Source organism: Vipera berus, assembly GCF_964194415.1.
Source record: "Vipera berus genome assembly, chromosome: 2".
Classification (NCBI taxonomy): domain Eukaryota; kingdom Metazoa; phylum Chordata; class Lepidosauria; order Squamata; family Viperidae; genus Vipera; species Vipera berus.
In genome coordinates, this window is record NC_138203.1 from 123,323,308 (window position 1) to 123,338,232 (window position 14,925).

The window sequence follows — 14,925 nt, forward strand, 5'->3', positions numbered from 1 at the left end:
AATGTTGTCTGTCACATTCAGTTCTTTGGTGATCCCTCCTTTGCGAGGCTCAGGATCCGGGGCCAGGGAACCAAAGGCAATCTTGGCCAATGTTGATGATGGAAAAGGAATTTTCAGCTCACTGATGTTGAGATAATCATAAGGAACATAAAATACAGGAAAGAGTATAGGGCAACTCCCCACTTTCTCACACTATCTTCTCACATCATACATTCTCCCCATCTTTAAAAAGGAAGTATATTAATCGCTTTAATCAATGGTTTTTCAAGCTCAGTTCAAGAGATAGACTTAGGCCTCTTCACAGCTTCTGATCTCAGTATTCACCACTTCACCAAGTCTTTCATCCTGAAGCTCAGGAAGTGAATACCAGAGACAGGACTTGTTTAATTACAGCTTTATGTCTGTATTGTTTCCTTGGGGAAAATTCACCCTGGCGCCTACATGATTTCCTTTCTGTTTTTCTTCCCCCACACCTGAATTTCTCCAAATCTTTTAATTATTGCTATCTTATTGCCCTGATATGTTGGGGGATAGTTTTTACCTTAGTTTTTATTTTTAACTTTTGTATTGTTTTATTTATAACATTGCATTCATTTCTTCTGTTGTGTTTAAAATTTTTATACTTATTAATCTATACCTCTTAGTAAATAAACATTATCCTTGTACTATGTAGACAAATAAGTTGTTACAGCTTCTAATCCCTATATGCGTTCAATAATGCCCATTTTGAAAGCGGAGTTTATAAAAACTAAGCATATTTGGACTAATTAGTCAGTGGTTTGGCAAACATCTGAAGACAAGTGTGAGAAGATAAAAAAAAGAAACATTGTAAAACATGATAAAAGAAACTATTTTCATATTATGGCCAAGGAAACTACATATCCATGTAGTCACCAGGAATTGAAGTTTCCTCAAGGGAGCATTTTATTTTATTTTTACGCATGGAAAAGACCAAAAGGCAAAACGCCAGGACATTACGGGCCCTCTTGTTTGACCTCAGCTCCACTTATTGCTTTTAAAAGCTTGTGGGGTTGATTCAAACTGTAGAATATCATTAAATATTTTCGTTAACGTCCCCATCTTTTAGGTGGGGCACTGCCCCGCCCATAGCTTCGGAAAGCGTCATGAACAGCCGCCCCTAGACGTTTATCTCTCTCTCTTCCCGCCAAACTTTTTTAAATTGCAACCTAGGTTTTATTATTTTATTTCGTTTCAGCACAGACCTCAACGGTACACACGCGCGGGGATTTTTTATTCTCATTTTATTATATGTATTTATTGTTTTTAGCTGGGCACATGTTTAATTCTTTTTTAACTTTTGTATTTTTATATATCTGCCCTGTTCACCGCCCTGAGTCCTTCGGGAGAAGGGCGGTATATAAATAAAATAAATAAAAATAAATAAATTTGGACACACCGTGATTACGCGCTGTTGACACCCATCGCCCCGGCCTTTCCCGCCTTATTTCCCCGCAAGCAAGAGTTTCTACGCCTCGCTCATCCGCGAAGGGATGGCAATCCGCAGGCTTATGGGAACGAGGGGATCGTCCCTGCTGAGTAAAAAGCAGCTTTCCCTAACCCAGGGGTAGGCAACCTCGGCTCTTTTATGACTCATGGACTTCAACTCCCAGAATTCCTGAGCCAGCATAGCTGGCTCAGGAATTCTGGGAGTTGAAGTCCATGAGTCATAAAAGAGCCGAGGTTGCCTACCCCTGCCCTAACCGCTACTGTCTTCGGGGGAGGGGAAATGAACCCCGGCGGCCCAGCCCTCCGATCCAGCCCACCGCCCTCTTCCTTTCACGGCTCCATCCCGCTCTCGCCCGCTCTGCCCAACCCATCCTCCGAGCGGGTCTTCCTCACGATCCCGGGTACCCTTTCTGGATACAAGGCAAGGCCGGAGCCCGGAACAGCCATGCCGCTGCGACGCTCCTCCCAGCCCAGCCACGTGGGTGGAAAGGGAGGTTTCGCCGGAGATGCCGGCTTGTCGGGCGGAGAGCGAAAGCTTTTTGTACCGCTTGAAATTCACATTTACATCCAGGCTATCGTCGTCAAGTAACCGCTGTTTTTCATCCGCTCTATAGCGGAGCGTCTGCGCGCGGGTGAAAAGAGCAAGAACAGGGGTCTTCAAACTTGGCCCTTTTATGACTTGTGGACTTCAACTCCCAGAATTCTTCAGCCAGCACGCTGGCTGAGGAATTCTGGGAGTTGAAGTCCACAAGTCATAAAAGGGCCAAGTTTGAAGACCCCTGAGCTAGAAGATCTTTAAAATACAAAAACAGTAAAATACGGCTTTTTGACTCGTTTGAATGTTTTTTTTTAAAAAATTACATATTGTTATCCTGCTTCTCCACTAGGCAGCAAAATTGGCGAACCAACCGTTTTAAACGCATTATAAATAACGCTCTACTTTAAAACTAATATTTCCAAAGTGCAGTAAGTAGATTAAAATTTAGAGATTAAATTTAAAAAAAAAAGATTTAAGAAAAGGAGAGCCAGAAGGCTGTAGTGGCAAAGATGCTGCCTTAGAAACAAAGAGAGTGAGTTCTAGTTTTGCCTTTGGGATGAAAGCCAGATGAGTGGTTTGGAGCCAGTTCCTCTTTCAGCCCAGCCCACCTCACAGGGTTGTTGTGGAGAAAATAGAAATCAGGCATATCAGGTACATTTGTTGCCTTATGTAAAGGTGGGGTTTTAAAAACTAATAATAAAAATACTAGAAACAGTCCAGCATATCAGCTATCTGAAATGCTAACACCATACACACAACCTTATAAGCTTCAACAGTTTGCCATGTCTAAGTCAAGCTAAATCTTTTCAGTTGTTTTGGACAGCAAACCGGTCTCTTCCATGTAGTACCTGTTTTTATTTATTTAGATTAACTATAACCCTGTCAATCTCACCAGTGGGACTCTGGGCAGTATATAAAAATCAAATAGCATCAACAACAGCATGTAACCCATGGCACGCAAGGTAAAAACAATAAACCTCAAATCATAAAAACCTTCCCTCCACATTTCTTAAGGCTATAATCTGGAAAGCAGAATCTCTTTATCATATTTTGCATTTTGTTATAGTCCTTCAAGTCACCTTGACTCTTGGTGACCACAAAAACAAATATCTGCACTTTTCTTGCCCAGATTTCAGAAGTGGTTTGTCCTTGGCTGCTTCCTAAGGTTGAGAGAGTGAGCAGCTCAAGGTCATTGATTTATAAGGCAGGATTAGACTTGCTGTCTCCTGGATTCTAATCTAGCATTTTAACCTCTAGACCAAACTGGCTTTCATTTTACATTTTTGTAGGGCATTTTAGGCATTTTAAACGCAGCAGTACCATAAATGTCTAACCAATTTAAGTTTTCCCTTGACTGCTATCTTCTTCATGATAGTGCTTATGAGTGGCTTGAGTTTTCCGTGTCTGACAACTTGTCTGTTGAATATGCGAACTAATTCCTTTGGAAATAAAATACTGTACTGAAGGCAATTATGACAATTCAGTCCCTGTTGGCCATGGTTTCTATGCCCTTGTCAACTAGCCTGAGATGCTGGGATCATGTACTAAGAAATTAAATGGAGGCTATGTCTGTGTGAACCAAGACAAGGTCAATGAATGAATAAGTGCAGAGAGATAAACAAGGTACCAAATCCACTTGAGACCAACCTACATTTTTCAAACAGTAGCTGTTGTAGTTTACATTTTCATGTTTCAAAATAAATCTGCCTTGATACCTAGGGATAAAACAGAATATAAGTTTTCTCTCTTAACACCAATGTGTGTTATTTTTAACAGGAAAGCACCTTCAAAAGGCATTTGTCACTTTCCATTCTGAATCTTTGCCATTAAAAAACAAAATAAAAATCTTCCTGGCATTTTAGGAACTATGCCAAACCATTTCTCATCATCTGATTTTTCTAGCTAGTTAGGATGATGACAAGAATCAACCCTGCTTGATGCTGTGTCACTTGAGGCCAAGCATTTTCATAAGATTTCCCCCAAAAAAACACATTATTCTAAGATATCAGTTTTCTGATTTTGGTATCTCTGTTCATCCATTACCATAATTCAGGTAACAAGCATCCACGTACGAATCCCCTTCTGAGGGAAACAGAATATATGAATAATAGGAAATGCTGGAAAGGTTTGCATTTAAATCATGTGACATTGTGCAAGTTCTGTTTGTGGCAATATTTATAATGGTCATTCACAAAAACGTCATTCATAGATGTTGCAGTTAAAATCAGTTCTTTATTACCAAATGTGTGAATTATGTTAGAATATATTAAGCCTGACAGGAAGTGAGTTGATACATTCTGTCTGCAGAGTTAGACCTGTGCAGATCACATTTTCAAGTCCTTACTGGAAACACAAACAACAATGTGTGAAAGTGAATTTATAGATTCCATGGATTTGACTTTGAAGTGACTTGAAAAAGTGACTTTCTGCCTCATCGAGTGAGTGATTTGGCAGCAAAATAAAATTCTTAAAATATGGGCCATATTGGTGTAACAACCTAAACTGCTGGATTTTGCCTTTAATTTTTCTCTGAGCATATAAGCGTTTAGGATACAATCAAGGATCTTTTTGTGACTCCCCTCCCCAACTCCAAAGGTTGAGCCAAATTTAGATTCAAAGTTAGTTTTCCAAAATAGATACCACGGTTTCCCAAAATCCAGGAAAAGCTCCTACAGCTTGTGCAACTGAAGATGCAGCTACTTATAATTATCCCATCATATTTTTAAGCCACCTTTTTTGGTCCCAGGACAAAATTGTCTCCGATTTCATGAACCCAGTACCCGCAGGACACAATTCTTATACAACTATATCATAGCACAATGAAAGGTCTGAACAAAAAGTGTAAGCTCCATTCAGAGTATTATTTTAAATGCTTCTACTTTTAATCAAGACACAAACGCTCTACCTCCAAACATTTTCAGCCATGTTTTTCATTCCTGCTGTGTAGATGCACCAGGGACTGAGTTCTAGTCCCGCCATAGTCATGTAAGCCAGCTGGGTGTCCTTGGACTATTCACTCTCAGCCCAACTCACCTTTTCGGTTTGTTGTTGTAGGGAAAATATGAGCAGGGTACGTTTGCTGCCTTAAGTTATATGTAAAAATGATAAAGGCAGGATACAAATAAATGAATAACCCATCAACACAGATCTGATCTCAAAGTGCAGAGCAATCACAGCACACAGCACACTGCAGAGCAGATTGTTTTGTTTCAGCAGGTAATCACTGTGAGTCATATAATATTAAACTAACCATTACATAGGAGAGTTATCTGGTAGCCCAGAGGCCAAAAACTGGTCCTTTGAGGAAGAAGAGAGCACCCCAATTTTATTATGTGCACCACCTGCCTTCCACCCAGCCTCTAGCTCTTTATCGCATCCACCCAGTGAAATACCTCAAGACCGGTAACCCTTGCAGCTTTGATAAATGTTTCCCTTTGCACACCTCAGCTGCTCAATCCTGTACCAAAATTAAAACAATATGAATTGGACTGCGCAGCTGAATTGCATTAAGGGAAAAAGTGTGGCTGCAACTAAACCAAAGCTGATTATTGGGGGGAAAGGTAGTAAAGAGCTATCTGCTTGCAGACAGTAACTTAGTGAACTGATAAAACCTTGCTCTCTCTTCAATTTCTATTTTATCAAACTATACCTCTTCCTTTAAAAAAAACAAAACTCCAAGAACCAAAAAATAACACAGGGTTATAGAGTCATGAAAAATTCCATACGTGGAAAGGTTAGTAAGTAGCACCAAGAGCAGGGGTTCCCAACCAGGGGTGCTCGCACTTCCTGGAGGTGTGAGATGATATTCCAGGGGGTGCGGAAACTTGGGTTTTCAAAATTATAGTGTATATGCATAATTTGTTGCCGTTATTTCAAACTTTTGTAAGGGGTGCGAGAATATATCAGAAGCGTTCTAGGGGTGCGGGGTATAGAGAAGGTTGGGAACCGCTGACCAAGAGTCTAATATATTCTTTGCCATTGGTTATGCTAGCTGGGCTAATGGAAGCAGAAGTTCAAATATTTGGATACGTTTGGATATGCCCAAACAAAGGAATATTTGGCTTAATGCAATAGCCTGGTTCAGGCAACACCTTTATCAATTGATTTTTTTCTCTCCCAATTTAGGGCTTTCTAGATGCTGGTGGCTGGATGGAGTCACTGAAGCAGTAGGTGTGAGCTTAAAGGGACTCCAGAAGATGGTAGAGGACTAGTCAGTATCGAACCTGAGATTATAATTAATACTATTATAATGCTACTACTTTTGACAGTGGTAACCTAAGGTGAAGACATTTTATTTATTTTATTTTATTACATTTATATACCGCCCTTTCCCGGAGGACTCAGGGCGGTTTACAAGGTAATTAAAAACCAAAATACAAAAGTTAAAAAACCAAGTTTAAAAAAAATTTAAATTTATCCCTGTATAAGTAAAACCCCAGTTAAAATAAAATTAATCCTCAGCCTGGGCCAGAGAGCTCGAAGATCTGTGTTGATATTCTGAATTGCCATTGCCACTGCTACTGCCAAATAAGCTATATACTTTACAAATCATCCACATGCAATCCTGCAGTTGAAACATAATACATGATGGATGGTGGAATACTAAGTGTTACTATTTCCCTTTACCACACATACACAAATCAAGAGTTCTTACAACTCCTGAATCTTTTTAATATTTACACACATATGCACACACAAAGCACACAACTGCGATACAGCGTAATTTCCCGTAATTTCCTAATTTAGGCATTCATAGCATCATATAATGACATTAGATATTGTGGCAGGAAGAAGCAGAGCAATTTCCACCTCCCAGCGCCATTGCTCTAATCAAAAGCAGAGCTCAGTTCCTGCTGTATTGTATCGATTTCAAGTTGTGGTACTGAATGTTGCTGAGATTACAGCATTGTGGAAAACACTCAGCTCTCTTTTTCGTTTGGGACCCGACCTTAAAAAACAAGCGACATTGGAGGTACCTTACTGAGAGGTATAAAATCAAGCATGGCACGGACAGATTACTAAAACAGTCATAGTTCTAAAAGTGAGGTTGATTTATCAATGATTTACAGAGCAATCATAGTCACATTTTCATGGAAGGCTGGATACCATACTTTTGTCTGCTTCATTTAAACCATCTCCATAAGAATAAGAAAACAAACACAAAGAAATTCGGTAGAAGAGCTTTTTTCTTCTTTCACTGGAGTCAAGAATTACTTAACCAAATCCTGTCCTTGTATAACTCAGGAATAGGGATATGTCCATAAAATAAGGGGTCATAGACACAATCCTTCTCTGTATGGCTCATGATCAACTTGTAACTCTACCCCTTTTCGGGATCTGCAATAAAAAACACTGCCAGGTAAAGTGGGGAGGGCATAGAGGGGGTTTGCTTTTAGCCAAGGCAGTAGATCTGCTTCTCTGGGGACATCTGCTGCCTTATTCTAACAACGCCTGAGCCCAACTTTCCCAAATTAGGAGCTCTCCTGATGTTGATTGGGAATTCTGGAAGTTGAAACCCTCCTCACCCATCTGGATTGCATTTAATTTGGGGAAGGGTGCTTTGGGCAATGAACCAGTAAATTTAAGTGTGCTCTGGATTGCAGCTGAATACCCTGCTACAAGGATTCAATTGATCTACCTAAGAAATATTAAACATACAGAAAATACGCAGAACTCTGCCAGTAAACACTGCTTAGCCATCTGATTAACATTCAGTTGTCTTGTTTCTTGAAACATTTAACAATTTAAAATATTTGACAAAGGTGTTCTTATCTAACAATGCTGATTAAACAGGGGACTCAGAATTAGCTCATACGTTATCAAATTAGCTCATACATAGTCATTCTGGGAGAATCTCCATGTTAAAATTTTGAAAAGTCATAATTCAAATTTATATTATTCAGATTTGATTTCCCGCCTGTAAGCTTCGGTGAACTTTGTTGTCAGAAAAGCCCTTGAATAAAACAATAAAAAGGAATCTATTAGATGCAACCAGGCTTTGGGATTAAACAAGAAATTCAAAATATAAACAAAGCCATCATCAACTGCAAATTTTCTCTAAAGAATGCCATTTTCCCACTTCTGTTGAACATACTAGACAGAACAGATTAATCTCACCTATCACCACTTTTAATTGATGGAGAGAAGTTACATAGGCTTCATGACCCTTTAACAGCAGTCCAGAGAGATCACTTGCATTAGGCCCCAAACTGGGCCCTGCCCAGGGGTTTACTGTCCAAAGTGATGAAGAGGGCTCAGTTCTCCAGTTCAGCAGCTAATCCAAAAAACCCATTTCCACAGCCTCAGCTACTTCAGGATGAAGCAAGCGTGTGGCTAAACGCTCTATGTCATCTAGACTCAGCAATCGAAGGCTCCGCTCATAATCCTAGAGAAGGGAAGAGAAGGAAGAGAAAGAACTGAATAAAATTGTTGGGCGACGGCCAAAACATTTCCAAATAAAAACAGACAGGCAGGCAGACAGACACACATTGGTGTATGCATTAAGGCACAGGTGTCAAACTCGCCACATCACGTGACGTGTCGCGACGTATTACGACTTTTTTCGCATTGCCGGAGCTGGGGCGGGCGTGGCCTCCATATGATGCAACCAGCCTGTGGGCCGGCAGTTTGGCAGCCCTGCATTAATGCAAATACATTTAAAGCAACTGAGGCTCCAATCCTAAAATTCCCGGAAAGATGATCCAGGAAAGATTTTTTGCATTTCCTCCCCTGAGAACAACTAGGTGGCAGCACCTAGCTGATTTTGGCTGACCTTAGAAAACAAAGCAAGATTGAATTTGGTTAGCACTGAAATGGGAAATCACCAAGAAATACAATGGTTGAGTTACAACCATTTGTTCAGCGATCATTTGAAGATACAGCGGCACTGAAAAAAGCGACTTATGAATGGTCCTCGGTCCTCAGACTTATGATCATTTCAGTATTCCCCCACAGTCATGTAATCACAATTCGGGTGCTTAGTAAGCAGCATGTACTTACAAAACATAAGCTTTGTTCATTTCCATATAGCAAAACCTGGATATTGTGGATGCTCTTGTGTTGGAACACCCTGAACCTGAATGTAACATTGCTCTGCCATTGTATGAGCTGTCTCATGCTCCACAATTACCTCATTATTATTACCTCACGTCTGGATAAAAAGAGGAAGCAGCTTGATGAGGAATTGGGCGGACAATTCTTGCCTGCTTTGTCTTACTCTAGTATGTTAAAAAGAACCAGAAGGTTGCTAAAGGCTGAATAAGGAGGGGGACAGATTATTTTTCTGCTGTGTAGCAGCTCTTCTAATATTTAATATCAAGATGGATGACTATATGGCCTCTTTGCTATATTATGTAAAAAGCTAAAAAAATAAATATAATGCTATTCTTGAAATAGAGTGATAGATTTTAACACAGGAGACCTCAGTTAAAGTATGTCTGTCCTGCTACTATAATCTTCTCAGGCCAGAAATTATGGTTTGGTGCAAACATGCAAGATAAAATTCAACAATAGGTTATATGTATGAAGGAACCTATTTACTTACTGGCCTTATTTACAATTCTTTCCCTCATCCCAAATAATGCCCCATCTAATTCTTTTTTCCTGCTTTCCAGTGGACTATTGGGACTGATACCTCTCTTCTCAGAGGACTGTATTTGCTGAGTCCTTTCAAATCTATTCTAATACCCATGTAATATCTACACTGCGGTTATGCTGGCATGCCTGCAAACAGAGTTCCACAATGCCATCAGAGTTAAGAGATCAACTGCCTGTTCTCTCTTACACCCCCACCCAAACAGAAAGGAAAATCTACCTTCTGCACCTGCTCCAGCACTTTCTCAGCATCAGTCACACTGTAATGCCTGCTCAGAACTTGGGCCAGCATGTGCCAGATGGCTGAAGTCTGTGGGAAGCCAGCTCTGCTGCTAGGATCCTCAGGTGATGCCTTCTCCAAAGGCTTGATCACAAGGTTAAGCTTTGACTCAGGTACAATAGAGTAATCGGACAAACGGTGTTCATCTAGGAAAGATGGAAAGGGCTGCTAAGTGGACGGGAGCATAAGGCAATCAATTCAAAGCAGATCTAATAGCAGCCATCCTGCACTGAATAAATAAATCTTTAAAGCTTGGCTACATTACTGTGTCGGTGGAGAAAAACAGCAGCTTAATACCTAATAACTGCAGATTCTGAGGACCAGAGGCTATAATCATCATATCTACTTTCTATAATTTTAGATAAGACCTCGTGTTTGAACAAGTGAACGTTTGTTCTCCAAATCCATATAATAATTCTTTTCAACAAAACAGAATCAGGAAACTCTCGCTAGTTTTTGTCAAAGAGCAAAGCATTTACTCAGCTGCTTGCCCAGTTTATAAAAAGAGCAGGCATTTGCTATTATTCCATTTCAAAAAGCATATAAACCTCCAAAGGTCAGGCTCCTTAGATCTTAATGGACATTATGAAGTAAATATTTCATGAAAAAATATTTTCCATACTGTCACAAACGTCCAGACACAGAATGACACAGCAGAGTATCATTTGGAACTGGCAAATCAGAGAAGCTTCTGCTTTTCTCTGAAACATGCTGCCAGCCCATAAAACTCACTGTTGCACAGTACAGATCAAAATTAATAAAGATAACTGCTTATTAAAAAGAATGATACAAGAAACTGTGTAATCAGAGCAACTTAGTAGGATGATTTTAAGGGAAAGAAAGGCAAATATCAAGCTACGTAGCAAAGTTTTAGTTATTACAGATAAAAACTTTGTACAGAAAATAAGATTAAAAACACCAATTCTCTTACACATTCCTCAACACAAATGGTATTTAATATTTTTTATAAATACAGAAAACTTTATAAATATCAAAAGTTTGCATGGATTGCTACAAACTACAATATAAGCCAGGGATCAGCAAGATAGACCCGTGTTCCTGCTAAGGCATTACATTACAGTAAAATCTACAGGTGTTTACAGGATACGGTTAAAATACTGCAAGTCAAGAGGGCAGATGTGATAGTAACATGCCAACTCTGCCTGGTTTTTATGTGCATCATGGATGCAACACAAAAAAAGAGGCAGAGCTTCAATTGCACTAACACAGCCATCATTTGACCTCTTTCGCCACACTCCATTTATAGGAAAAGAACGGAACAACTATCAGAACAAGTTGCATTGGTAAATTTTTGAGAGTGGTAGAAAGTGGGAGCTGCTACTCCCACATAAACCTGGGGAATTGTGTGCTAGTTTCTCCGTGTTCATACTTCTGTCAAACTGGGTGTCACAGAAACTATTGATCTCATTCCTCTTTTTGATGTCTTTTAAAGCTTTTCTTTTTTTTAACCTGCTACTTTCGATGAGCCTGACTGCTCTCTCTGCATCACCAACTGCCTTATGATTAATCATTCAGCACCCACCTGCCAGAGCTTTGCCTTTGAAAAGTAAGCGCTGCTGAGAGACTGGGACATTCAGCTTTTCTGAGACCAAACGTTTGAGAGAGGAGATGCGCTCATCAGGGGAGACCTGAGAAGGAAGAATATGGTCAGGTGAGACTAGGCCTTCAAAGAGAGTACCTCAGTTTGGTATTTCAGAGAATACAAGTTATGATCAAAAAACTGAAAAGGGATTTGAGAAATGTTTTTTCAACCCCAGCTAGACACCCTAGCAATATTGCTGTTGTTAGTTGCGAAGTCGTGTCCAACCCATCGCGACCCCATGGACAACATTCCTCCAGGCCTTCCTGTCCTCTACCATCTTCCGGAGTCCATTTAGGCTCACGCCTACTGCTTCAGTGACTCCATCCAGCCACCTCATTCTCTGTCGTCCCCTTCTTCTATTGCCCTCAATCTTTCCCAGCATTAGGCTCTTCTCCAGTGAGTCCTTCCTTCTCATTAGGTGGCCAAAGTATTTGAGTTTCAATTTCAGGATCTGGCCTTCTAAAGAGCAGTCAGGGTTGATCTCCTCTAGGACTGACCAGTTTGATTGCCCTGCAGTCCAAGGGACTTGCAGGAGTCTTCTCCAGCACCATAGTTCAAAGGCCTCAATTCTTTGGTGCTCAACATGGTCCAACTTTCACAGCCATACATTGCAACTGGGAAAACCATGGCCTTGACTATACGCACTTTTGTTGGCAGGGTGATGTCCCTAGCAATACATACCTAAGGATACCTATCTTTCAGCAGCTAGTCTAGTACATTTTCCCTGCTCATACAGTTGAGGTTAGTGCACAGAAAATTAGCAAATGCAACTTTTTTTCAGTATGGACATTTTCTGTAGAGTAAATCTGATATCTGTTAAATATTATTGGTGCTTTTCAACTTAAGCCCCTGGTTATGTCCCCTCTGTGGGAGAAAATGCAAATTATGATTTGGAAATTTATGGATAAAACTTCATTGCTCATTAAATATTGGAAACATTGCTGCATTTAACCTCTGGCTCTCTTCTGCTCCCTCTAAATCTCCAATTTGTTGACAGCAAATAGATATGGCCTTCCATTAAACAACTGGAGCAAGAACAACAAAGAACCTACACATGAAATTCTTAGGCAAAGAATACTACAAAAATTTAATGTTTGAATATTTCAGTATGAAATACTCTGTGCTCAAGCTTGATTAAAACTGTGAAAATGCAAACTGCAACTGGCTGGCTAAAAGTAAGCAAATTTGGACCTGACCCAAGTATTAGGTTGTATAAACTCCCTTAACAATTTTACTTAAGCATGGTAAGGAAGAGAGTGCTTTTCCTCTGTTTTAAACAATGACAGACTCTAAAGTCCTCTACTCTACTTGATAAGAGCGGAGTTTACAAGAGATTCAGAACCCAGTTCATGGAAAAGTATGGAGTTTGAATTTACCGATCTCCAAGGAGATGAAATAAGATATGTAAATGTGATTTCAAACTCATGGATTATGTGTGTGTAATACTGTTACTCTATTTTTAATTACTGTAGGCTCCCAGTCCGGTATTTGAGATGACCAGCTATATAAGCTGAAATAATAATAATAATAATAGGAAGAAGAAGAAGGAGGAGGAGGAGGAGGAGGAGGAGAAGAAGAAGAAGAAGAAGAAGAAGAAGAAGAAGAAGAAGAAGAATTAGAAGAAGAAGAAGAAGAAGAAATAGTAATAGTAGTTGGAAGGGACCTTAGTGGTCATCTAGTCCAAGGGTCTTCAAACTTGGCCCTTTTATGACTTGTGGACTTCAACTTCCAGAATTCCTCAGCCAGCGTGCCTGGCTGAGGAATTCTGGGAGTTGAGGTCCACAAGTCATAAAAGGGCCAGGTTTGAAGACCCCCTAGTCTAGTCCAACCCCCTGCTCAAGCAGGAAACCCTATACCATTTTGGACAAAAGCCTGTCCAGTCTCTTCTTAAAAACTTCCAGTGGCTATCACTGGCTAGTAGTCATAATGGCTGCCTATCCTCTTTAGAAACATTGGCCTTTCAGTGCCTGCTGCTTCTGGGCAACACAAAGCAGAGCGTGGATTCACCAGCATATCTGGTTGACAAGGGTGGGGGATAGGATGTGGGGGGCTCATCCCTTTGCAGGCCTGAGGTGCAGGGTGTAAAGTAGGTAATGCATTAATGTCATCCAACCCGCAAATCCAGCCCAGCCTGCCTTCTTCCTCCCTTGGGTGCCTGGGGTGTGTGTGTGTGGGTGAGGGTGTGTGTTGTCTGTGGGGGGGGGGTCTTGTGAGATTTTTAATTTAATTTAATTTTTAATCCACCAGGTCGTTAGCAGCTCGGGCCAAACTGCTCTGAGATAAACCTTGGGAAGGAAAGGCTCCTGGAGGAGGGTCAGGGAGGGTCTGCTCTCCTCCCAGGAAGCACCCAAGGAATCCTCGGAAAAGGGATGAGCGGAGGAAAAAGGATCGAGGCCCAGAACTGCTCCGAAGGGGCCCGCCTACCTCCGTCGCCCTACCTGCCCGGCCCAACAAGGGCCAAGGAGAGGCTCGCTCCCAGTCCGGCCGGACCCTCCAGGAAGCCCCCTCCCTCTACCCTCGGGAGAACCCCAGCGCCGATCCGCTGCCACCTCGGCCCCGGAAAGAAAGAAAGGGCTACCTGGAGGCTGCATTCCCGGCCCTGGAGCGCCTTCACCGTAAGTAACATCTCGGGACCCCGCAGCTCTGGAAGCCAAGCGGCTCCTTTAAGAGAATCATAGACAGCTAGAGGAACAACCAAAAACAGAGCGGTCCAGTAGGGGGATCAACGCAACGCATTCCGGCCTCCTGTCTCTACGTCAGGGTAGCATAGAGATACGGCAGGCAGAGGGGACGTCTCTATGGTCGGAAATAGAACTTCCGAGAGCGTTCAGCCGACCGGAAAGTGGAAAAGCCAACCCTTTCCTAAAGGAGAGTATGTCTCCGAAGTGATTAACTATAGAGAGGAAGTAATAGCGCTAGAGCAGGGGTAGGCAACCTCGGCTCTTTTATGACTCATGGACTTCAACTCCCAGAATTCCTGAGTCAGCATAGCTGACTCAGGAATTCTGGGAGTTGAAGTCCATGAGTCATAAAAGAGCCGAGGTTGCCTACCCCTGCGCTAGAGGGTTGCTTGTACGGTGAGAATGCTGTAAAGCGGAGAGTAGAACATTAAGATGGAGAATCGCCTTTATATTAAGCCCCAGGTAGCGTTCCGAAGATGTTAATGAAATTTCGGATTTTAGCTTGGACAATTTAAAAAAATCTGCCACATGTGGAACAACGTGAGAACTAGTATATAGGAGTTAATGGGAAAAATGCAAAGAAAGTAGTAAAATTGTTACTCTCTTTTCATGTGATGCCTAGGATATTTAGATTTCCTTTATCCAAGAAATCAAAGAAGCAAATATATTATTTGGTCGTCCATTTCCCCAAAAAATACTATCTAGAAAAGAGCATAATGATGACACACAAAAGTGTTAGATGGCTATCCCCAGTAGCCCTCTT

General features: G+C 41.2%; 1 protein-coding gene across 2 annotated transcripts; it reads right to left on the reverse strand.

The window, feature by feature from the left end:
• Nucleotides 1-6,481: 6,481 nt before the first annotated feature.
• Nucleotides 6,482-14,196, reverse strand: UBL4A (ubiquitin like 4A). 2 transcript variants are annotated; one of them, XR_014025625.1, is made up of 5 exons: nucleotides 14,060-14,196; nucleotides 11,422-11,527; nucleotides 9,819-10,024; nucleotides 8,123-8,390; nucleotides 6,482-7,958 (listed from the first exon to the last, which is right to left on the reverse strand). XR_014025625.1 is itself a non-coding variant. In XM_081321225.1 (4 exons), the coding sequence occupies exons 1-4, from the start codon at nucleotides 14,105-14,107 to the stop codon at nucleotides 8,280-8,282; spliced, it is 471 nt and encodes a 156-aa protein (XP_081177351.1). In that variant the 5' UTR covers nucleotides 14,108-14,196; the 3' UTR covers nucleotides 6,482-8,279. The 2 variants fall into 2 exon arrangements, 1 of the variants encoding a protein (XP_081177351.1); XM_081321225.1 differs by having other exon boundaries at nucleotides 6,482-8,390.
• Between the last annotated feature and the right edge of the window lie 729 nt (nucleotides 14,197-14,925).

Bases quoted from the DNA above. Each gene is read 5' to 3' on its own strand.
- UBL4A (XM_081321225.1), bottom strand. From the start codon at position 14,107: ATGTTACTTACGGTGAAGGCGCTCCAGGGCCGGGAATGCAGCCTCCAG. The intron at 11,528-14,059 runs GTAGCCCTTTCT...CTTCCTTCTCAG, and splicing joins GCCGGGAATGCAGCCTCCAG to GTCTCCCCTGATGAGCGCAT. The intron at 8,391-9,818 runs GTAGATTTTCCT...TCCCTTCTCTAG, and splicing joins TGCTGGAGCAGGTGCAGAAG to GATTATGAGCGGAGCCTTCG.